Below are 25,897 nucleotides of genomic sequence, written 5' to 3'. Positions count from 1 at the left end.
GTTTTAGGTGCTGGAGCTGTGCAACTGGAAAACACAAGTCCCCGTCCTCATGGAGCTTATGTGCGAATGGGAGGAGGCAGAGAAACTAACAAATAGATAATATTTTACCACATTTATTTAGTCTCTATATATTGGATGTCTGATTTGTGCTGAGCATTGTTCTTTGCTCTGGGTTATAGAAGTGAAGAAACACAAACATTTCTGTCCTTGTGGAGTTTACATTCTAGTTTACATTCTAATTGGGGGAAACAGACTATAAATGAATTAATAAGTAAAAGTATGGTATAACAGATGGTAAGAAGTGCTGTGCCAAAAAAATACAAAAAACCAAAAAAACAAAAACCCCACAACAAACAAAAAAACAAGGAAGAGAGACTAGGGAGTTGCTGTTTTAGCTGGGTTGGTCAGGGAAGGCTTTACTGAGGCCCCATGTGAGCCCACACCTGAAGGAGATGAGGGAGAGCATCAGGAAGTACACTCTAGAAACGGGAAGCAGGTGCGAAGATCCTGAGGCAGGGCCATGATTGGAAGTCTGGAGAAGCAGCAAGGAGGCCAGTGGGGCTGCAGCAAAGTAAGAGGTGGGAAGAGTGGCGGGAGAGAGATGAGAAAACTGGGCCAGATCACCTAGGAGTATGATGGGAAACCATTGTAAGGTTCTGAGCACAGGAATGACATGATGTGACATTTTAAAATTCTCACTCTAGCTGCTGTGCTGGGAATAGATTTTAGTGGGCACCAAGGCAGATGAAGATTTTTCATATTCATGCCTTACCACCTTTTAAAGCTTGAGACCACAGAACAGTTTACACTTCCCATTTTTTGACATTACTTTCATATATCGATTTATGTTATATTGGTTGAATCTATGTTCTTGAGGATAAATGTGAGCTGACAGATGGATTTGACTCTCTTCCCAGATGGTCCAAACTTTTATACATTGGTCAAGTCCGTTTAGAATTTTTTCTAGATTAAAAAAAAATATGCAAATAAAATACCATGTATGATTGATAAGGTCAAGTAATATGGATGATAAACTACTTAGGCAATTCTTTTACTTTTGAATACGTTGTAAAATTGGTGAAAGTGAGATGTGACTGCATTAGCATCCATAGGTTCTGCCAATGTCTTCTTACTAATGGTTGTTATAGCAGCAGCACCAAAATGGATGAATGAATTGATATAATTTGGGGTCTTGGGCCATTTAGGTGGTATTTGAATTTGAGTTTTTCTGTTGTGTAGTAGGTGGATGAGATGACCTCAGATTTCTTTAAATAAAGATACTAAGTGGTCAGTCTAATGCTTATCGCAGGAGTGGGGTGAGCTGAAGGGAGGACATGGATACTTGGCTCTGTTGTGATGTGCACAAACACTTAACATTTCCCCCCAATTCTGGCTGCCCTGTTGGTACTAGATCAAGCTCTGAAACTCATTTTTGTTGCCTCTCTTTAGAAATAACTATACATGATGATGCAAGTGAAGTTGTTAGGGCTTAATCATTGAATAATGAAACCTTCGTTACTTAATATAAAAAAAAAAATGTCCCGGTAGAACAACATGGTTTGGTAGAAGTTATTTACAACCCAAATATAAGATAGAAAATTCTAGTTGCTTGTGTGAGGAAAGGGAAAAAGGCCTTCAGGTTTCTAGCAATTGATACGCTGCAGCTCAACAGTGGGCAATAATGAGATACTGTAATTTAAAATCGGTGCAGTAGTCTGGAGTGCGTTAATGCAGTCACAAGAACCATGAGGTAATCTTTCCAGTAAGTTCAACTGTATCTGTATTTGTCTACTGTATCCAGACTCTGCAGCTCAAAGGGAAGGTATTGGAAAGTGTTGAGGGGAACTCTCAGAATTTCTGACCTTAGAATGGCAGCTAAGAAAACTAAGGGAAAAAAGGCATGGGAAATAAAAGTTTGAGGGTAATTTAAAAATGATCTATGGTTCTGAAAGCCTTTTAAATGTAACAGCAAGTGGTGTTTCTGAAGTTCTTTCTTTCCAGACACTTTCTATAAGACTGTGGAAAAAATTGGGTTGGTTACTTGTGGCAGGGGAAAACCTATGAAAGTGCTTATAAATGTAGATTTACTTTTACCACTGAAAAAAAGACATCATAATATTTTGTATTTTTACAATTAAGAATGAAGTTGATTCTTATATTAATTTTCATTGATTATCTTTTGCTATGGGGAGCTATTCAGGATCGTTCTAGTCTACAGTTTCCGTGCGGTTTGCACATTTGTTGTGTCTTATTATAGGTAATATGCACACTCAGAGACATTTCCCTGTTTTTTATCTTCTCCTTGATCCAAATTAGATGCTTTTCTGATTTTATGACTTAAAAGTTATGGCTTGTCATCACCTCCCTCAGGCCTGTGTCCATCAGCCCATCTCACTGCTTGTATTTCTGCTCCTTCCCTTTCAAATGCTAAGGGAGGGTTTGTTATTCAAAGGCTGGGGGTAGTTTTCCTCACCCCTTTATCTTTCCCAAGGCAGGGTTGCAAAAGTCTCTGCTTTTCTGCTATGTCATCTCACTTTTCTATTCACAGTAGCCTCTTGGGCCCTGTTTCCCTTATTTTTTTTTTTTTCTAATAGTCTCTAATTAGAGTGGCTTGCTGTTCTTGTACATTGAAACGAAAATTCTTGCCATTGCTGAACAGGTGATTAGGAGCAACTATGAAGTTACTAAAATTCTGAGGAAGCAAAGGAAACTTGTCTTTGTACTTGATGTCATGATTTGAACAACTTGGCTTTTCATGGATTTGTTTAAGGAAGAAACCAAGAATAGCAATTTTTCAGTCTTAATTATCCTTATAAATTAAATAGAATGAAATGAAAATATGGTCATCACATTTATAAAAGTAGAATAGAGATTTGAGAAATAAATGTTTCAGTGTTATTTGGAACCTTTCTCACTTTTGAATGTTATTATTCATCGATGGGCATAGCACTTTTCCTCCCTCCCCATTAAAAAGTCCTTATTTTTAAAATTTTTAAAACTGATGAAAATTATATATATTTATAGTGTACCACATGTTTTGAAATATGTATACATGTGGAATGGCTAAATCAAGCTAATTAACAATGCATTACTTTACATACTTATCAGTTATTTGTGGTGAGAATACTCAAAATCTCTCTTAGCAATTTTCAAGTATACAATGCATTGTTGTTAACTGTAGTCACCATGTTGTACAATGGATTTCTTGAACTTATTTCTCTTGTCTAACTGAAATATTATATCCTTTGACCAACATCTTCCCAACACCATCTCCCTCACCCTTGGTCCCTGGTAACCACTGTTCTACTCTCTGCTTCTATGAGTTTGACTTTTTCAGATTCTACGTATAAGTGCGATTATGCGATGTTTGTCTTTCTAGCCTGGCTTATATTAGTTAACATAACGTCCTCCAGGTTCATCCATGTTGTCACAAATGACAGGATTTTCTTCTCTTTTAAGGATGAATAGTATTCCATTGTGTATATACCACATCATTTATCCGTCGATGGGCACTTAGGTTGATTCCGTATCTTGGCTAGCGTGAATAATGCTGCAGGGATCATGGAAGTGCAGGTATATCTTTGATATACTGATTTCAGTCCCTCTGGGTATATACCCAGCAGTGAGATTGCCGGATCATATAGTAGTTCTATTTTTTAATTTTTTGAAAAACCTTCCTACTGTTTTCCATAATGGCTGTACTTCTCATCCTTACTGAGGTAAAATTTACATACAAGTAAAATGCACATATTTTGATAGTACAGTTCGATGAGTTTTGGCAAACATACATAACCTTGAATATTTACCCTCACCCCAGAGAGTTCCCTCCTGCCTCTTTGCAGCCCTTTCTCTTCCACATCCTGCTCCAAGCAACTACTGATTTGAATTCTGTCACTACAGATTAGTTTTGCTTGTTCTAGAACTTCATACATATGTCCCCTTTTGTGTTTGGCTTCTTTTGCTCAGCATGATATTTCGGAGATTCTTCGTGTTTCTTCTTTTTTGCTGCTGACTGACCCCATCCTCCAAGTTTTAAAATAACTTTTCTTCATAGCTGTGACTTTCTAATCATAAAGCTGAAGCCTCAGGGCAATTTAGTATTAAAAGTTCTTGTAGCTTCTCAGGTCTGTAGCTTTGTTGCCTCAGTTTAGGGAATAATTTTGATGATGTTCATTTTCTACCTAGCCCAATGTCAGTGTTCCCCCTGCACCTGCCAACTCCACCTTCCTTTTCACTTTTCCTTCCATATAGTAAGCAAAACTGAGAAGTAAGGTGATTACATTGTATATATCCTAGCGTGAAATACCATAATGGTCTTTTTCCAATCAGATAGGAGTTTGCCGAGCTTTACTGACACTCTGTAAGTTTATCCCCCACTCTCTTGATCAAGAGCCTCGTTGGGTGTTATATGACATAAAATTTATTTTTAATTGTTTCCATTACATATAGAGGAAAAACCTGAGAATGATAGAACCAAGGTGATACAAGTAGAATATCAGAAATCAAATTCTAATATATTTTAACTAGGATTTAAAATCGAATGGATTTAATAGCTGGAGTTCTTAACCCAGAGACTGAGAACTTCAATGGGATCTAGCAATGGCCTTGAAAGATGTGTTTAAAAGTCAAATAAAACCATGAACAATGCTAAAAACCAGAATTTCCCTCCCTCATTCTACCCCAGTCCCATTTACAACTCTTCATAGGCACTGATTTTTACTCTTTTAGTTGTTTTTTTCCCCCCAGGTATTTCTATTTCTGATAGTACACCTATGCTATTTTTGCTTGAGTTTTCTATTTTAGACATTGTATATTGACTTTCAGCTATGGAAGATGAGGATTTAGCTCCCCTCCCGACCTTTCTCCCATCACATCTTCTTCTTTCATCCTCTCTATATGGTTGCATCCTAGTTTTGGTTAAATAAATAATCAGTGCTTACCTTTTTATAACTACATAAAAGTTGACATCTAAGCCATATAGTATACTGTGATTATGTTTTCTCTTGGGCAATTTTGCTGCTGCTGTTGTTTTCCCTGGAGTTAATGAGTGAATGGTGCTGTTACCTTCCTTCTGTGTTGGATTTCCCCTTTCCTGGATCCCATGTTTCTTTTATTCTGTTCTTCTCTTGTATTGATGGAGTGCATTCTTCAGTCGCTTGCTGAGATATAGTGCCTATGATATTTATTTTTTGAGAGCTTGCGTGTCTGAAAATGTCTTTCTTCTTTCCTCATACTTGATTGATAGTTTTGCTGGGAAATAATTCTCTCTTAGAATTTTGGAGGTTTGTTGTTCCTTCTTCATCTTGTAGCCTTTAGTGTAGCTGTTGAAGAAAGTCTGATGGCATTCTGTTTCACAAACCTTTGTACAGGTCCTGCTTTTTTCTTTTCTTAAAAGCTTTTAAATTGTCACTTTATGCCTTATGTTCTTACGTGGGAGGATAATGGCTTGGGTCTTTTGCACTTCATTTTCTTGAGTACTTGGTGCCTTTTCAATCTGAAAAGTCAAGTCTTTTGTTCTGGCAAATTTTGTTTTATTATTTTACAAGCATTTTTCTCCACTCCATTTTTCTCATTTTCCCTCCCTTGGAATTCCTGTTTGGTTAGTACTGGGCCTCTTGAATCCATCCCCTTGTTTTCTTTTGCGTTCTCTCTCTTGTTTTCTGTGTTTTTCTGTTCGGAGATTTCCTCAAGGATATCTTCTAACCTTTCTATTGGATTTTTAAAGTTTCTATTATATTTTTAATTTCTAAGAGTTATTTTTCATTTCTTGAAACTTTTTATAGCATCGTGTCCTTGTTTCAGTGATGTAATAGCTTCTCTTAATTTTCCTAAGGATATTAATTATAGTTTTTTAAAAATTCTGTTTCCTGCATGGTTTCTGTTCTTCCACCTCCTTCCAGTATACTTTTCTCTGTTTGTTTGTTTTGATGCCTGTCATTCCATTCTGCAGGCTTTCCTCAAACGTCTGGTGACACTTGGTAGCCATTTGTATGTGAGAGGGAGGTGTCTGTAGAGCTGATTGGAAGCTCAGAGCATGTTATGGAGCTGGTCTATGATGGTTGGGGAGCGACTTAGCAGTCTCTCCAGTGAAACCTCAAATGTCACTGTCTATATAGGTCTTAAGGGAAAAGGCATAGGTCTCCCGTGATGGGGCTCAAAGTCAAGCTGCCAGTGTCATTGGAACCTAACCATTGAAGGAGGCTGGGGGTCTTGAGGGGTTGAGGATCATACTGCTTTAACAGGCTCCACTTTGACTTCACCCTCCTGTTTTCTGTCCAGTGCTTCATGCCTCCCCTCAGCTGTGCCTGAAATTTCCAGGTCCAGATCCTTTCTAATTCAGTCTCTCCAGATTTGGCCAGTGCTGTGTGGCTTGATGAGTGTCTGGGGCTCAAAATACTCCCATTAAAAGTTTTCACCCTGCACCCTGCCTTCAGTATACTTGCTGCCTCCTTTTCAGTGCTAGCAAACCCTACTCCAGGCTGAGGTTTTCAGATTTCTCCAGCTTGCTCATTTTTATTATCTACCATCCATCATCTTGCCAGCTTCCAAAATTTTGTTGTCATCTCTTATTTGCTGTTCCTCCTCTCTGTTCTCTCTTTTCTTGTGTTTTATACTTGAAAGAAATTCCTTTGTTCCTTCTTTGGTGGGATTGCAGGAAGGAGTAGAGATAAATGGAATCGTCTTTGTCAGATTTTCAAAGGAGTCTGTGACATTCCCCCCAAGTTAATACTCATTCCACTATGCTTATCAAGGGAGATTACAGAGTCCTTTTATTTAAGACTTTTTTTTTTTTTAAACGTGGGAGAGTCTCATAGAAGTATGATTTAGTTGTTGTCCTGAAGTTATATGAATGGATAAGGTGCTTTCTCAACAAACCTTTTAATCTTAGCATTTTATCTTCATATTTTCCATGCTTGTTGGAAAAATGTTGAAATTTAGTTTTGTAATTGCAGAAGCATAGCATCAGTGAATATGTTCACCACCACACCAAACCTTGTAGACAAAGAGTATAGATTTTTCAATTGTCAAGAACATGGTAGACTTTCTGAGGTGATGGAAATGTCCTATATATGGATGATAGCTTGGAATATATGAGTGAATGCATTTGCCAAACTCACCAAATGCTATACTGGAGATGCATTTGCATATAAATTTTACCTCAAACAAAAAACAGAAACAAAACTGTAAACAAATATTAAATTCTAATTTAAATAAAAATACATGTTAGAACTGTCAAAAGTGTATGAAAGTAGTTCTGTGCATTGTAAAAGGTTATGGTTCTTTTTATTTTTCTATGTTGTAAAAAGTGAAAAATTTTAACTAGGGTAGAAAATAAAAACTCTTATCATGTGCATTGTGACTACCCCTCCTCAATCCTTTTCTCTCCTTTTAATTTTTATGTTGTGCCTGTGCTAGTCACTATACTGTGGAGATCTATGAGAATGGTGGAGATTGTCTTATTTAATATCTAATATTCAGAAAACAAGGCAAAAAATCCTTGGTTATCCTTTCATTTTGAGATTGTAGACCAAGTGACCTATCAGCTGAATAGGAAATTTGCAAGGAGGACTGGGGAAGGAATAATAGCATGGACTCCCACATTGATCATTCCCTTTTTAGATATTATTAACATTTATGGGGTACTTGATATTTTCAGAGTGCTTTATCCTTAGTAATTTTTTCTAGATTCACTCAGAGGTAGGCCAGGACTAGTTTTCTCATTTCATGAGAGAGAAACTACAGACATAGGAAGTGGCGATGTGCCCAAGTGCGTGACTGTGAGGACCAGGATTAGAATTCTGCAGGTACACCAACCAAGGGGAATATGTGGGAGTAGGAATTAGGATCTGTTGCATACAGAGTACTAGTGAAGACTACCAGATGATGACTTTAGACTGGCAAGACTTTGGACTGACCCAAGATTGAATCTGTTTTATTGTAGGTAAAAGAGAACCTGCTTTCATGCAAGATGCTATTGCATTGCAAACGGGATGAGCTTCGGAAACTGTGGATTGAAGGAATTGAACATAAGCACGTCCTAAACTTGCTGGATGAAATTGAGAATATCAAGCAAGTACCTCAAAAGCTGGAACAGTGCATGGCCAGCAAGCACTATCTCAGTGCCACCGACATGCTGGTAAGAGAACAGCCAGCGCTAAGGGTCATTTCGGCTAAGATGTAAAAGCACTCTCCTTTGTTCTGTCTGAATCCTGTAATGTATGTAGCACATTACAGACTGCCCTCTTGGGATTCACGGGCCCTTGCAGGTGAAGCCTGGCTGGTTCTCTTTCTAATTCCCGTGTTTGAAATGGTAGGTGATTATTATTTATGCATCGTCTGCCTTTGCAACAATGGCAAGAAATACAGTGGTAAGAAACCAGTACTTAAATCATGTTGGAATGGTAATGAGAGGTATTTTTTAGCCTTAGAGGAAAATAGTTAATGAATCCCATTTTAAAGAATGAAATCTACGTGGGGCAGAACTTTGGAAGATTTATAAACTTAGCGTTCCACAAATTCTTTGTAGGAATTTTACATTAAGGTTTTGTTTTTTTCCTTTAAATTGATACAAAAGAAAATTGTTTGAGACTCATACTGGGAGTAACTTTGTTAAGCAAGAGTACTCCACAACCTAGCCTTCAGCCTCTCTCTTAGTCTATTGTGTTCTGACACTTTTTGAATTAGTGAAAGTTCCCAGAAGGTTGCAATTGGTGGGGCATGTGGCTGAGTGTCAAGAAGAGTAAAAAATAGAAATAGAGTTTGCTCCCTAATATCCTAACGTTCCCAGGGCCTGTGGCTCTTAGAGAGGCTGCTCTGTCTCCCTCTCCCTTCCACTCACACGCCCCCACTTCCGTCGCATTCAGAGTTGGCTGAGGACTTACAGAAGCCCCCAGCAGCAGATGGACTGCATCTGAATTTTGTTTCACCAAATTAGATTGGCTTTAACACTGGAAATAACACTGAGGGCAATTGTGGGGACACAGGTTAAACGCTCTAAGTGGTTCTAATTCATTCAGACTTCATGAAAAATTTTGCTAGAAGTGCTTCATAAGAAGCTTTTAAGAAAATCTAGTAACAAAGGAGGGAGAAGTAACACGATATTCTATCATACGTTAAAACCTGGTTACATGATAGGACGAAATGATCACTTTCCACAGTGGAAGGTTAATCATGGTCTGCTCCTGGGAGCGGCAAAAGAATTGGTTATTTTCAGCATCTTATTCAAAATGATGTTTTCCTTAATAATGACTGTAGGTTGTCCAACAGGAAAAAATTGGTTATTTTTCAGCTTTAGTGTTGGTTTATGAGTTAGGAGTAAATATTTGTACTGAATTATCAAGATTCAGTAGTCAGAATAGAGAAGTTTGTATATATTTGTATAATGTAGTAGCATATACACATCTATTAGAATCATGATTTTTTTTGGAATGGGCCTGCTTTTAAGTTAGTGCCACATATTAAGATAATTTGTTAGAATTTATTTCTGTGTTAATTACATTCATTTTAGGATTTCAGATTTCTGTTTTCTGATCTTATTACTTAAGAGCTGATTTATTTACTTAAGGGCTAATCAATAATGAATACTGTCCCCTCTCCTTTTATTTGACCTGTTTTTCTTCAGGACCTCATTAACAAACTTCTTTATGTTCTTGGTTGCAAGTTACAGAAATTTGACTCTAACTAGCTTAGGTAAAAAAGACTGCTTGACTCTTGTACCCAAGCTGCTAAAGGGATGGGAATGTACGTGGAATGCCACCTATATGTTCTCTCTGCATGTCTTCTTCATTGTTCTAGTGGCCTCTGGTCTCTTGCACATGTTGGTTTGGGTGTTGGTAGAGAACAGGGGGTATAGGCTGTACTCTACATCTTCCCAGCTTTGCATAAGAAAATAACTTTTTTTTTCTAATTCAAAGATTTAAATTTATAATCTAGATCGAGCCAGCTTGGGTACTATGGTCATCAGTTCTAGCTAAAACCATGTGGTTGGGGAGTCGGAGGGTGGAGGAAGAACAGTTGCCTCCAGAAGAGAGTGTATATGCAACACATTTCCCAGAATTTTCTTTTTCTTTCTCTCTGAAGTTGTTTATATATTCTGGTTACTAATTCTTTGTTAGGTGATTTGCAAACATCTTCTCTCATTTAATGGTTTATCTTTTTACTTTGTTTACTTTGTTATAAAGAAATTTGAAATTTTAATGAAATAGAATTTTTTTCATTTATGTTGTTTTAAGACAATTTTTTCCATCCCAATTTCATAAGGAGCATCTCCTATGTTTTCTTCTTTAATCCATTGAAAGTCTATTTTTTTTTATATAGTGTGAGCTGGGGATCTAATTTTCTATAAAGTCAGTTGGCTTAGACTATTTATTGAAGCCTCTTTCTTTCTACTGATTTATAATGCCATTTTGATCACATACCAAGTTTTCACATATGCATGAGTCTTTTTCCTGAGCTCTTTATTTTGTCCAGTTGTTCTCATTTGTACCTGCACCAAAACCATATTGTTTTAATTACTGTAACTTTATAATATATCTTAATAGGAGGTGACGATATTCCTTCATCTTGCTGTTCCAAATTATCTGTGTTATTCTTGGCCCTTTACTCTTCCACAGGAATTTTAGTATCAGCTTATGAAGTTCCACTAAAAAATGTGGTGGAATTTGGATTGAATTTAAGAGTTCTGTCTTTGCAATATTGAGTCTTATTATCAGAGTGAACAGGATGTGCCTCTGATTTATTGAAATCTTCATTTATGTCCATTAATAATGCTTAGTAATATATTCCTTAGAGGTATTACATATATGTTGTTAGATTTATTTCTTGGTATCATATATTTTTTGGTTGCCTTTTAAAATAGTAGCTCTTTGTTAATTACAGTTTCTAGTTATTTGTTGCTAGTGGATAAGGGTGTGATGGATTTTTGCTTTTTAATTGACCATATATTTTCCAGAACTGATTCCCAATCCTGTCTGCCTGGAAAATGATGACTTATTCTTTAAGACTTGACTCACATTTCATCAACACTCTGAATGTCTCAGACATTCAGATAGCTAGGTGATTTTCTTTATGTTTGCGTAAGCTCATGTATTTCATTTTAATATAATTGCTTCTGTTTGTATGGTAGGTCATTGAGGGTAGGGGTTGTGTCTTATCTATTTTTGTCTGCCCTGTACCTAGCATAGTGTATGTAGCTCATATAGTCAGAGTTCACAAACCATTAGCCAAATGGGTAACTGTGTGAAAGACTTCATTACTAGTACATGGAGCAAAAGGTGTTTCTTTTCTGGGAGCTCTGGTCTGTTTTTTCTCCTCTGATTAGTTTTTTAAAAATTTTATTATTTTTTATGATGAGGTTCTCTAGTTTCTAACCTTTTCTTTTTGTAATATATAAATAAACAACAATTATAATCATATATGTACTGAACACTTACTATGTGCTAGTACCATTTTAATTATGTTACATTTGTTAACTCATTTAATTCTCACAACAAACCTGAGAGATAGGTTTTTGATATCATTACTATTTTATAGATGAGGTGGTTGCTTTACATGATCTTGGGAGTTGGCATATCCCAGTACACAATGATTTGTATATCCCAATATGCAAAGATTTCATGGAGGTAGGATTTAAGGTGTGCTTAAAAGATTGAAAGTATTCTTCAACTTGCTCTTTTGCATATGAGTGAACAGTAAGTTCTATAATTGCTCTTTCATTGGACTTCATATGAAAAATAACATTTTCTTTCCCCATGGTTATGTGCTATTAGAAGTAAAGTCTACTTCAGGCATCTTAAGGGTGCAAATGGAAATCTTTACTAAAAGATATTAGATGAAAGTAAAGACAAAACAATCTAGTCTTTTAAAACCTCTTGATTTCCTTGGATTTGTTTGCCAAAAGATTTTACATTTCCATTTTAAGGCAGATGCAGATGCATAGTAATTTAATCCCTACTCAGTATGGATTAATAAATCCAGAGTAAATAAATCAGTGCTGACCCGCTGCTCTTGCCAGCTCTCGCTATTCGTACGTCATCATCGGACTAGCCTGATAACTATAGGCTTGAGATATTTATTTCTTCTTTTGATATGATAACCCGAATATTGCATAAAATAATTAAATTGTCATGACAGGAAATGTCTGCAAATAGGTCTGTCCTTTTGTTTCCTTCTTCAAGGTAAACAGCTGCTGTTGGCTTATGAAAAGCTAAAAGTGATCCAACAAGAAGCCTGTAGCCGTCACATTGAAATCAGAGACTTGATTAATATTGTAGCCTGTAGCTTTGTGATATGTACGGTTTAAATTAGACCTTTGCAGTCATTGTGCTGGGTTGATGCAAGCACATTAATGACATAATTTCTGGTTGCTGCATCACATTTCTGCAGTCTGTCCTTTGTATTCCACTCACATTAATTGAAGTAATTTTGCCAGTGAAGCGTGTTTCAAACCTCTGCATTTAAATTGAAATTTTAATTCCCTTATTGTCTTGAAAAGACGGCTGAAGATGCCTTGTTACAGGTTTCATTATCACTCAAAACACTCCAGCTGCTGGTTCTAATGTACGAAGCCTGATTAATTCTAGGAAGAATTATTAATATAAGAATAGCAGCTTCTTCCCAGTGGCATGAGCTAACCGGGAAGGTATTTCATGATAGTTAATATTTTTATAAACTTTTTTTTAAAGGAAAATTTGTGTAGAAGTCTGCATCAAGCTAAAATTGCACAGAGGAGCTTTGAAAACCACTTACACAAGTTCTGATTTATCAGCCCATAGAAGTCAATTCATAATTGCGTTCAATCACTAGAAACCGGGCCCGTGCGAGTGGTTTTGAAGCACTTTAGCTGACAGTCACAAGGCTTGTGACTAAAATAATTTTTTCATTTCCAAGCCTTCCTGAGATTGTAGAGATTTTGAATGTCTCTTAATCATTTTGTCTGTCTTTATTTATATGCCTTTTTAAAAAGAATCCATAGCTGTATAGTCAGATAAGGATTATTATGATAATTATAATAATAACTTATATTTATGTAGCTGTCTTCTTCCCAGAGGATCTCAGAGTGCTTTGCTGAGAGAATGGTATGGTGGAATTATTTTACTCATACTTAAAATGTAGCCATATCTAGGATAAAGAGAGTAAGGTAGCTATTTTCTAAGATACTGTGTTAAAAGTAGGTATATTGGTACTATTTTCAGTTTATAAGATTCTTTGCAATTGTTGGGTAATGTTGAGAGTTGTGAACGTCAGCATAGGTCTTAGTTAGGGTCAGGTGGACCTGGGCTTGAATCCCAGCTTTGATTCTTACTAGCTGGATGACTTTGGCCAGTTATTTAATTTATCTTTGCTGAAAGTTGGAGTTAAGAATAATATATTCCACCCCGGGTTGTTGAAAGGATGACATGAGTCATTAAGCCATGTATGTAAAGGATGGGCAGTATACAGAGTAAGTTCTTTGAAATGTTATTTCTAATTAATTGATCATTTTTACTGATAATTTAGCAAAAATATGGTGATTGCTCCCATGTTATAATCTCAAAAACTGACCTGGAGGTGGACTTATTTTGAGTTAGTAAAAGAATTGAAGTAGGGCTAGATGAAGCATTTTTTTTTTTTTTTTTTTTTTGAGACAGAGTCTCGCTTTGTTGCCCAGGCTAGAGTGAGTGCTGTGGCGTCAGCCTAGCTCACAGCAACCTCAAACTCCTGGGCTTGAGCGATCCTACTGCCTCAGCCTCCCAAGTAGCTGGGACTACAGGCATGTGCCACCATGCCTGGCTAATTTTTTTTCTATATATAATTTTAGTTGGCCAGATAATTTCTTTCTATTTTTAATAGAGACGGGGTCTCGCTCTTGCTCAGACTGGGCTCGGACTCCTGACCTCAAGTGATCCACCCGCCTCTGCCTCCCAGAGGGCTAGGATTACAGGCGTGAGCCACTGTCCCTGGCCTAGATGAAGCATTTTTGACTCCTATACTTCTTGGCCCAACATGGATATGTACCGGAATTCAAGACCGGCCCACCCTTTTTACAGTCAAAGGAACTCCTAAAGGCAGATAGGATTTTTCTCAGAAAGCAGTTCTCATGTGCTCTAATCCATGCACAGATAGGTAATCAAGATCCAAAGTTCTATGCCATATTTTTGGAATTTGGCATGGACAAATTTCAGATTTTCTGTTATCAGTTACCTCTACGGCCTACATCAAGTGTATGTTCATAGAATACCCATTGATTGTATATTACAAGCAATGTCATTTATTGGTAAACTATACAAGATCTGCTTGCTGCAAAATCAAGTCTTAGGTTACTAAATGTGTTAATCTGCTGGGTATCGTAGTTAAATATATGCCAGGTCAGTACTGAAAGGTGCTTATCAAAAATGTTGATTTTAGTAGAGTGGTTGATGTTAAGCTGTTCTTTCTGTGAATACTTAGATAGCAAGACCAGTGGCCCAGTGAGGTTGCTGCCATTTGTGCCAGTAAATCTGTATCATTAGCAAATAAATTAATCTTATTTTCTCTTCTTTAGGAGCAGGGATTGGATACTCATGCATCCACTATCAAATGATTAATGTACAAGTAATAAAACAAGGAGCTAAAATATACAGTCCCTTTTATCTGGCTTGGAAGTTTCTGAGATCTCACACAACTTTTTTTTTTCTCATTACTCTGGGAATGGTATTGAGTTGAAAGCTCTATAGATATAAGAAACTGGAATATTCTAGTGAGCTTATTGGTCTGAACCTGAAAGTGGTTCAGGGACTCTGCAAAAATGTTCCAATATTCCATATGGATTTCTCCACATCATGACAAAAATATATCGATGATAAATAATGAAATAGCCATCACTAAAGCCCATCTGTTCCTAGTGTAGAATATCAGTTTGAAAGTCTGAGGCTGATATTCGATACTAATAATTTATCAGGAAAGAATCTGGCACATATTTTGATAGACAAATGATTGGGTCTTTAATGTGTGATGATGCCATTGTTGATCATGTCTGTTGTTGGTATGTGTATCTGTGAAGGTGGCCTTAACCTTGGAGGAGATTACATGCTAGTTGGAAGAGACAGATGGTGAACAAATAACCAGCATAAACAGTGTCTTGTATCGTGATAAATGCTATGGAGAAAAATATAATAAGGAAGGGAATACTGGGGTGGGGGCAGGGGTAGTGTGGTTTGCTATTTAAATAGGATGGTCAGCCGTAGCTTCTTCTAGCTGCATTTGGGACCCCCTTCATTCCCTCAAATACCTATATCTGATCTCTTCAGCTTTAGGAAAAGCTGAAAGTAAAGTTATTAAATGAGTAACCTTGTTTTTTTGTGTGTCCAAAATTAAGTGAGTAGGTTTGTGGCAGCTTTATTTTTCTCTAATAGGGTAAAAAGTACAGGGCTTTATAACAACTATTTTTCATGCTGCTCAAAGCCCTTTTCATTTATATTTGTTTTTGAATGCTGGGGTTTCTAAAAACCAGACTGTGTTGAGAGGTACCTGGTTACTGTGTTAGTTTTCTTTCCCTTTTAGTTTGCTTTTTAGTCTCCTACTCATTTGCCTCTTTTATTTTAAAGCCATTAGAAATTCTACTCTTACAAGGTTCAGCAATTTCCACGTGGCTTGCTTAGCTGTAGAGCAGTGATTCCCAAACTGCACATTAGGAGATCTTTCAGGAATTCTAAAGCCCAGGCTACATCCCAGACTAGTTAAATCGAAATCTCTGGGGGTGGGCCACGGGCTTCAGTGATTTTTGACATTCTCTAGGTGATGCCAATGTGCAGACAAATTTGGAACTATTGGTGTAGGGGATAGCTTGTGTTATGAGTAGAGCAAAACTCATTGTTCTTGTTTTCTTCTAATAACAGCTGTAAGTAGTTAGAAACCAAATATTTGTGTAAGACACACATCACATGGTGATATTTGCATTTATGTAGAAATGTTGCTTTGAAGTTGCTTTGTTGCCATCCTTTATTGTGTAATAGTTTTGGGATAGAGCTGATAGGCGTTTGGCTTTTAGTCTGATTTTACAGTCTCATTATTTGGTCAAAATAGATTTAGCTTAATGGTTAAATTAGATGATTCTCCAGGTTTGGACTGATTGCCACTCTTGAGAGCTGTCATCTTGATGCTCTGATTTGTGCATATTTGCTGTAGGTCCGTATTTGACTTACTGCAGAGATTTAATGGGTTGAAAATTGGGGCATAAATTTATAAATTGACAAGTGGTGGCTCTTCATAGTGTGGCACAGTGGAAACAAAATGGATTTGAAAAGCAAGAAGTTCTTAGTTCTAGTCCTGACTCAACAACTCACCATTTCTGCGAACTTAAGTAAATCACTTTCTCTCCCCACTTTTTCAGGGTCCCATCTGTAGAGTGGATCTTCAAATACTTACCTTGTCTAGATTACAGAATGATTGTGAGAATAGAAGTGAAATATTATACAGGAAAAGTGCTTTGTAAAATATGAAGCAGTATACAAATTTAAAATGGTATGGGCATCATTGTCATCATTGTCATTACTCAGTGCCAGGTTAAAAAAAAAAAAGGCAGTAGTTCAGGGGTTGTTTACATTGAGCAGATTTTCTTTTCTGATGCTACCATCACTGATGCACACATGTTTTAATCAGGTAAACCACATGTGTATGTCTACACATTTGAATCTGTAGGAGTGCTCTAAGTGAAGCATAACACCCGAGTTGTTTGCTGACCTCCTCCATTGTATTCCTGGTTTCAGCCTCGCTTATGAACTTCCTTGAACAGATTTTTTATTGGTCAGTCTGTGGCCAGATGGGAATCAGATATTTGTGTAAATTGCAGCTGATGACAACCCAGGATGTTGATAGGCGCTTTCTGTCCCCACTCGATGATGGTCTAAGAATGCTTATCAGTACCTTTTGCTTGGCTTGACAAGAGAGGAGGAGCTTGTTAAAGAAATCTATTTTCTCTGAGATTCCCAATACTAATTACTTGTGGTTGCCTACTTCTTAAAATGGAAAAAAAAAAAAGCCACATTCCTCTATCATTCCTTTGTGGGATTTTAATAGTTCACGTTGGTAAAGAGCTGTATAAGTGCTGAGCATTTCTAATGGATTTGGGGCTCTTGCAGAGTGTGGGCATAATTATCTTGATGTAAGTGTGAGCCTGAAGTGATTGTCAGGGATCTCCTTTGCCAACTCTTTTTTCTTTTTTGAGACAGAGTGTCACTTTGTTGCCCTGGCTAGAGTGAGTGCCGTGGCGTCAGCCTAGCTCACAGCAACCTCAAACTCCTGGGCTTAAGCAATCCTCCTGCCTCAGCCTCCCAAGTAGCTGGGCCTACAGGCATGCACCACCATGCCCGGCTAATTTTTTCTATATATATTTTAGTTGGCCAGCTAATTTGTTTCTATTTTTAGTAGAGATGGGGTCTCGCTCTTGCTCAAGCTGGTCTCGAACTCTTGACCTCGAGCGATCCACCCGCCTCGGCCTCCCAGAGTGCTAGGATTACAGGCGTGAGCCACCGCGCCCGGCCTATTCCTTTGCCAACTCTTAAGAAGAGAGTTGTTCTGTAACTTTTTCTTGTCCCAGAATAACAAATAAGATAATGGGGTAAGTGACTTTGGGATACACTTGTTAAAAAAGAACGTCTTTCCTAGTGGTCTCTTCTATTGCATTTTGGAGTAGAAACTTGGGTTTTAATGCTCTTTTTATAGAACACTGATGGGAACTGGAATTGAAGGGACCAAGAGAGGAGGAATAAGAAAGAATTTTTCTTCTGAGCTTTTCCATAACAATTCACAATTCTTATCTTTTTCATAAGGTGTTGAATATAGTTTAATTTCATCAGGAAAGTAATTGTGAACAGATCTAAGGGCATTTAGAACAAATAATTCTCTTAATTTGGCATTATACATCAGAACCCCTAAGTATATGTAGAACTTTGAACTTGAAATTCTACTTCCAGAATTTTATGTTAAGGAAAGAATTAAGAATTTTAATTGTTGTGTTGTCAAAAACATGTACACAAGGATATTTATCACAGTAAGATCTATGAAAGTAAAAAAATAGCAATGACTTAAATGTAGGGAATTAGTTTAAGTCACTGTGGTATATTCCTATTCATATATTATGGAGTAATATGAAAAAACAAAAAGTCATGGTATTTAGGGATGGGCGGATGTTCCCAATATATTGCCAACTGAAAAAGCATGTTTACAAATAACTGTTTTGAGGGAGTGGGAGGGAGTGGATGATGGAGGTTGCTTGGTGGGTACGATGTGTGCTGTTTCAGTGACGGATGCACTGAAGGCCCTAACTTCACCACCATGCAGTATATCAGTGTAGCTAAATTGCACTTGTACCCCACGTATTAAGAAACAAATGGAAAAAAATAACTGTTCTTATAAAAACTTTTCATGGAAGAGTGATTGGAAGGAATTGGGTTAAAATATTGCATATTATTACATCTGATGAGTGAGAATATGGTTGGTCTTTTGCTTTTGCGATTTTCTGTATCTTTCAAGTTTTTTTGGTTGAACATGTATTACTTCTGTAATTTGGAAGTAAAATAAAGTTTAAGGAAGAAAAAGTGCCATTCTAGGCCTTACTTTTTTTTTAATCTTTAAAGTAGGAGTGGGGCCCCGGTCTTGACAGTATTTAAAGGTCCCTTACAATAGACAGTTCTTAGATTTCATCTCTCAGATACTGTCATTCTGTTAGGCTTCAGCTGATGGAATGTCTTAGAAGACCTGGCTGCCCTACTTTAGGAGGAATAAAAAAAAGAAGATGACTTTGGCTGTAATAAAATACAGGAATTATTTGTGGTAGAATGCCCTGATGTTTAAGAAAAAAACCCCCAAAACAAAAAAGTGTGATCCTAAAGAAAGCTCAGAATAGCTTAATAAAATTGTATGCTTTTAGAACAAGTCTGTACTTTATGGCAGTAAAGGGGTGAGATCTTTCACGAAGCTAGAAGTCACATTTGATCTCTTTTGAGTTTTGTTTTCTAAGGCAGATTTGAAGATACTTTAAAGAAGAAATTCACAAGTAAAGGGCCTTTTCTTTGAAGGCACTTTATCTTGCAGGCCCCCCCTCCTTTCATTCACTTATCAATAACTTCATCTCATTTGCCTTATCTTGTAAATTCCATTATCTCCCTGGCAGTCTATTGCATTAAGCCCTTAGTACCTAATACCGCCTCATTTACATTGACACATGCTTGACCTCAGCCCTTCTCCTCTTTTTGTTAATGCATCAACAAGCACTGATATCTCTCTGGAGCATTATCATTTGGCTGTTAGCTCAACTAATAAGGACCCTTCATTTGAGCTGGTGAAGGTTTATTAAATAAAAACATCCAATAACCTGGCCGTAATGAGGGAAGAATGGAGGTAGACAGCATCCTGTTTTTAATGGTGAGAGCACGCTGAGTCTGCTTTACAGGGACTGGGTTTCCTCTGGGAAATGGGACACCTGAATGGGTCTGATCAATGCTATGTTATCAGGCTGCTTTAAGAATGGGCATTTTTGATCACCTGATTTGGTCACTGTTGATTAGCATATAGGCTGAGAGTTAGGGAAGAAGTGTTCTTGCTTCCGGCACTTGGCCTTGCCCTGGGATGCAGCTGTCTTGGCAAGTCTGTCTAAAGTATCAGCCTGGGTAGTCCCCAGGCCTTCAGGCAGTGCCAAAGCTGAGCCATAGGTAGCCAGAAAAAAAAAAAAAAAAAATCTTGTAAGTCTTTTCCAGCTAAGCTGGGATCAGAGACCGTTTTTCCTATAGATCCACTAAGACCCCGGAAACTTTCACTACCGCCTTGACCCTTGAATGGGTTCCCTTTATTCTCCTTTGCATGTCCTGTTCTTTTATTCCCCCCGAACAGCATTTCTGCATGAAGACAAAAATATAATGGATGATGTTACCAAGTTTATATTTAAATATGGGTTCACTTGCATGTACTTTTATGTCACACAAGTGAATATGATATTATATTCCACAAATAAAATTGTTGCTAGTTTATCTGATGCAGTTAAATACATAGGTTTCCATAAAGGCCACAATATTCTACAGAGTACTATGATGTCCCAGATGCACCAAAGCTTTCAGACTTGCTGCTAAAACTGTTAGGTTGAACCATATGAAATAGCCAATGTTTGATCATTTTTGAGCTGTCGAAACAGTATTTTCATGTGGTTCAAATGAATACATGAAAGGTGGTGTGTGTGTTTTTTGTTTTTGTTTTAACCTGCATTCCGTTTGTCTTAACCACCTTCAGTCTAATAAAGATCAGAATATCTGCTTTGAGAAAGAAGGCGAGTGAATGATCTGGGAGATTCTTGGTTTGTGTGTGGTAAACGCCTTCCCTGTTCGTTTAGAGGCGGGCCTGAATCATTCTGCACCCACAGGGAGACTTGGAGGCTTCTTGTGCCCACCTGGGACTCCCTGAGCTTGAAGGTAGAGGCTTGCGTGGTGGAGTGCCATCTTGGGCATCTCGGTCTGAAGTCACTGGAGGTTGGTTGCCTTCCAGCAGTTGAGGGGCAGGGCGGCAGCAGGTGGGTGACCTGGGCTCTAAGTAAATCTAGGGCTCCAAGATATGTTTCTTTTGTTGTGCATAGCCAAAGTTGTTTTGGTGTTCCTATTTAGATGAGACTGTTCAAAAGTTTGTTTAACTTGTATTTTCTTATGTACATGTAGGGAGGGGGAAGATGTCCATTCTCTGGAGTAGCCTAATTTCACATCTTTTTATTGTTTCTGTAAGTTGGGCCATGGCAACATTTTCAAAATGGTTTGCTTTCTTTAGGGAATCCATTGCCAATATAAGCATTTTTATTAACTAAAAGGGTGGCTTAGTTATCAGGTTGGTTTTTTATTTACTTAACGAGTTTTTCTTCTTTTTTTGGCTTTAGAAATAGTTACTCCTGTCATTTTAACATTGTGTGTCTTGCCCATCTCAACTAAAAAAATAAAAAGGTCACATTTTCTTTTATAGCATTTCTTCAATGAAGCAGCTGCCAAGAATGGCCAACTTTAGTGTTCCTCCAAAATGTGTCCCTTGGTTCATGTCAGAGCACAAAACTAGATCTTTTTTTATCTAATAAGCTCAAGTGAAACTGGCTGAAGATGAGCACTCAACTATGAAATAATAATTTGCTATATTTTACATTAAAATGAAATTGAGAAATAGGTATTTGGGAAAGAAAATTTAAGGGTATAATGGTTCTTAATTACAGAGATTTTCCTATATCATAGACTTACATCTCAACTCAAGGCAAACATTTTTAAATTCTTGATTAAATATACTTTAACTATATGTTTGAACTGTTTTTTGAGTTATAGAAACATTTTTTAGAATTTTTGTTTTCTTATATAGATAGGTTTCTCATAGCAAAACATGGTGTCCTGTTCAATATCATGTGATAAAACATTTTGAATATGCTTGTTTATCTTCATAATCCTAAAGGGAATGTTTTGTTTTTAACTCTAAAACAGATTTCTGTTATCTATATGAGCAGTTTCCAACTGTGTTGACTAGAACATTAATATTCTATTAGGTGATAATAGATGTTCTGTGAAAAAAATTCCCTGCCAGTAGTATCTTTTTTCTTCCAAAATTTATTTTTTAAAAAATATATGTAAGAAAAATTCCAAATATATTTAGTTGACTCTAATCACTATGTAGTATGCTAACTTTAAGAAATGATACAGCATGCCTGATATTTCTAAGAGGTCCTATTAGAGATCATTTGGGGCATAAATGCATGGTGTTTGATCTGTGAGTAGATGAATAGATAACATTTATCAATTCACTACCCTGTACATGTTGTCTATTTAATCTTTCATCTGCTATGTCTTGTCCTATAATTGTAATATATATTTGTGACATATTAATATTTGTGAACCTGATTTGGATAATTTCTTATAGCAACTAACCTGTTAGACTATTTTGTTGCTGTCTACTTTAATCCAATGGCATCTCTTAAATTCCTGTTGATGTTTCATAGGTGTGTTATTTAAAGAGTACTGTCTTCATTAAATTTGGAAAACAGTGAAATAACTTTGTAAATGACCACTTCCCATACATTAAACAGGTCTTTTATTCATTAGTTATGCACATTTCTAAATATAAGTGGTTATTTAATTTCTACTAAATTCCAAGTGTCAGTAAATACCTGGAAACCAGACCTCCCAGTACATGAGAATTGACTGTCATTGGTGGTCTGTTGGGTTGACTGCTGCCTCATCAACTTTTCCTTTATGTGTAAACTTTATGGTACAAGCTACTTAAAACCAGATAAGATGAATGTCAGATTTCTAAACTGATATTCTAGAGATCCAATGTTACATTTGGTTAACCATTTTCTTCCAATTGATCTGAGTACCACTTCATATGAGTAGAGCAGGGAAAGATAGTGGCTTTGCCTAGCTTTCATTATTATAGCTTTATACTTAGACTGTTAATAAGTGAAGGCCAGAAAACAAAACATAGTGTTTTCTTATAGAAATGAGAGACTATTGTTTATTCTCTTTTGTAGTAAGGTTTTCAAATCTTTGAAGTTCTTAGACTATTCTTAATTATGTATATGTTAATTGTCCTTGTGTTTTGGATCAAGAGAACATATGCAGAAAATTTGTCATTTAAATGGTTATAATGTTTCAATGAAGGAGATAATACTTACTGCATTAAAACATGTTGGGAATACCCTCTGAGATTTCTCTGTTCACAGAATAAATAGGTACTGAATTAAAAATAATTTCAGTGAGCACTCAGTATGTGCCAGGCACTGCATTAAGTGTTTTATCTGAATTTTTATTTTTAATTTAATTAGGTGGCTTTGAAAGTTGACAATGTTATGTAATTTTTTTATTTGGAGCATGAGTTATTTGGGTTAAAAATCTTCATGCAAATTCCTACAAACAAATCAAGTGTGGATGTGCAGTCGGTGGTTTTTAAGCTTAAATATCTCAGCTGGATTTAATTACCTTAAGGGATAAGGCTACATGATGGGCCAGTGGTTTACCAAATTATTTTTCATTTCTGGATCCCGGTGTCACTGAAGGTTAATGCATCCTCTTTTCTCTGCTAGAGACCTGAGTTAAAATCCATTTTAGGGCATGAGTGTAAATGAATTTTTTTTTGTTTTTCCTCCTTGGGGACACTTCGGTCATTTTGTGAGGCTTTTTCCATTTGGAATTGCTGGCAGCTTGCACTGGGCCCAGGGGCTCAGTAGTAGGGGCAGTTGCAAGTCAGCATGAAAATGAACTGGCAGGCCTCAGAGGGCAGAGCTGGCCTAGGGCTTGTCACTCTTGCATTCCTTGATTCTTTCTCGGTTAACTTAAGGAAACTTATTTGCTACTGACATTTGATTATAGCACGTCACAAAACAAGTGATGTGTTTGTGGGTAAGCCGTTGCATTTTCCCTACCATTTCAGGCTGTTTTGTATTTGGCAGCGACCAAGCTTTCTGTAATCACTGTCCACAAACTCCTATCTGGGAGATAGGAGTTATACCACTGGAGACCTGTGATCAACATGTTTGATCACTGGTGTGTCTCATGGCTTTCATTATCTATTGCTTTTGTGTAAATGCTTTATTTTATAGAAGCATGTTTTTATCCATACCTACATTTAAAGGTTTTACCCTGAAGTATTAGTTATTACCTTTATCTGCATCTATAAGGCATATTTAATTTTATATAACCTAAGCAAGGAATAGTCACAGCACATTGATCCTCCAGGGAGCTCGCTTGTGCTCTCTTCCCTCTAAGTGCAGCTTGTAGTCATCTCTTCTCTTTCTTTCTCTCGTTTTTTTTTTTACATTCTTCTTGATTCCCTCTTTCTTCCTTTTTTTTTTTTTCCTCCTAAGGAATAGTACCTAGAGTATGCTCTTCAAGTTTTTTTTCTTTAAAAAATAGACAAGATCTTTACACATACAGACACATAAATATAATTTCGTATACATGAATAAATGGGATCATATCATACGTGCTGGGTTTTTTTCCTTTGCAGTTACCACTTTGAATTTCAAAGTGAGTTGCTCCAGGTTCCCTGAATCTTTCATCTTCTCCATTTATTTTAAGCATTCCTACACCAATTTGACTCAGCCTATTCATTTTTTTTTTTTTTAATCTCCCAAAGCACTTTGCACCAGGAGTATCTTCCTCTTTGTATTTTATCTTCTATTCACCCTTCACATCCTATTTCTTCTATCACACTGGATCAGGTCAAGGAGAGGTGACGACTTCTCTTGTCCACTTGTAGCATTCAAGTGGACATGAGTGGACACCAGTGGACATGAGTGGACACCAGTGGACGTGAGTGGACATTAGTGGACACGAGTGGACATTAGTGGACATCAGTGGACACTAGTGGACATGCATGGACACAAGTGGACATGAGTGGTCATGAGTAGACACTAGTGGACATTAGTATACACTAGCGGACATTAGTGGACATGAGTGGACATGAGTGGACATTAGCGGACACCACTTGTAGTGGAAAAAGTGCATTTACCTCTATGTGTATGTGTGTATGAGAAAGAAGCGAGAGAGCACCTGGCTCTATCTAGGCGTACATGTGACTTAGGCCAACCAAGCTCTGATTCATGATTGCTGTGAGAATAAGTTATTATTAAATCATTCATATAGTGTGTTTTATTTAGTCTTAGTTTTAAAAGGCCAACTTTGATTAAAGGTTGATTTAAATCATGAATACATGGGATTCTTATGAGAATATGAATGATATAATTATTTAATTGGGGAGGTCTCTACTTGTGTCCGTTGACAAGCAGTATGTGTGTGGGAATGAATAGTATGTACAGCTTTGTTGTGCTGCTTTATATGTTGTCCTGTTTATCTTTGTCAAGATTACTTTGTCATTTTCTATCTTAGATGATAAACCCTTGAAGGGCAGGACCAGGCCCATCCACATTATACTCTACAAAGTCTTATATATGCTGATAAGGTTCTCATAAATTCCCTTTTGATAGTACCTTTTAAAAAAGAGTTTTATTTATAATATTGCTAGGTTATTTAGTTGTACTTAAATGGTTTTCTTTTTTTTCTCTCTTCAGGTGTCAGCAGTTGAGTCTTTGGAGGGCCCCCTGCTGCAGGTGGAAGGACTAAGTGACCTTAGGCTGGAGCTTCACAGCAAGAAGATGAACCTCCACTTGGTTCTCATAGACGAGCTGCACCGGCACCTGTACATCAAGTCCACCAGCCGAGTTGTGCAGCGTAACAAGGAAAAAGGGAAAATGAGGTTGGTTAGAGAGGCTCTTTGCTACAGTGTCTTGTGGCAATGTAATATCATAAGGAGTATTCTTCGTTTTCCAGAATGTTGTAGTTTATTTTACTTTTCCTTTAATGTACTGTCTCTGAAACTTGAGGATGGTTTTATAATAGCAAATACTCCCTGTTCTGAGAGGCTGACATTTAAAGTTTGTTCACTCATTCATTGTACATTTACTGTGGTACTCTGCCATGAGGATATATAAGAAACATTTACTGTGGGCCTCTTATATTCTGGATCAGAGACACTCTGGTATATCTCAGAAGGAAGTGGAAAAATCCTTACATTGGACAGTGAAGTCAGTCCTCAGCCTAATTGAGAAACATAGATGTACCAACTGAAGTTATAAGATTCTTTGTTACTTAGGGTTATGTTCAGCTTTAGACAATCCTTTTTCTGGAATAGCTCAGGAAAGGTTCAGAGAGAACATTTTCTTTTATCCCTTGGTTGGTTGTAGCATAGCCCTACATTTAAAGGGACTGGGTGGGCTCAAGAAATTCATTAGGTTAGTGTAGACCCGATGGGGAGTAAGACTAGATCTTAAGACAGTAGAACATTGGCGTTATTAACATATATCAGATAACTGTGCATGGTACCTGTCCTTCCAACATTCCTTTAAAATAGCTGCAAGATCTTTTCTGAGGGCATT

General features: G+C 37.0%; 1 protein-coding gene across 3 annotated transcripts in view; it reads left to right on the top strand.

The window, feature by feature from the left end:
- EXOC4 (exocyst complex component 4) overlaps positions 1 to 25,897 on the top strand; it is a 721,344-nt gene that overhangs the window by 27,436 nt on the left and 668,011 nt on the right. For all 3 annotated transcript variants that reach the window (XM_045564932.1, XM_045564934.1, XM_045564933.1), the window contains exons 3-4: positions 7,943 to 8,137; positions 25,034 to 25,218. In XM_045564932.1, coding sequence (XP_045420888.1) covers positions 7,943 to 8,137; positions 25,034 to 25,218 — 380 coding nt within the window. The remainder of the gene's footprint in view (positions 1 to 7,942; positions 8,138 to 25,033; positions 25,219 to 25,897) is intronic.

The sequence above is a fragment of the Lemur catta genome, chromosome 11, assembly GCF_020740605.2.
Source record: "Lemur catta isolate mLemCat1 chromosome 11, mLemCat1.pri, whole genome shotgun sequence".
Taxonomy (NCBI): Eukaryota; Metazoa; Chordata; class Mammalia; order Primates; family Lemuridae; genus Lemur; species Lemur catta.
Note: the sequence above shows the minus strand (reverse complement) of the source record. Positions and strands in the feature narration are given on the sequence as shown.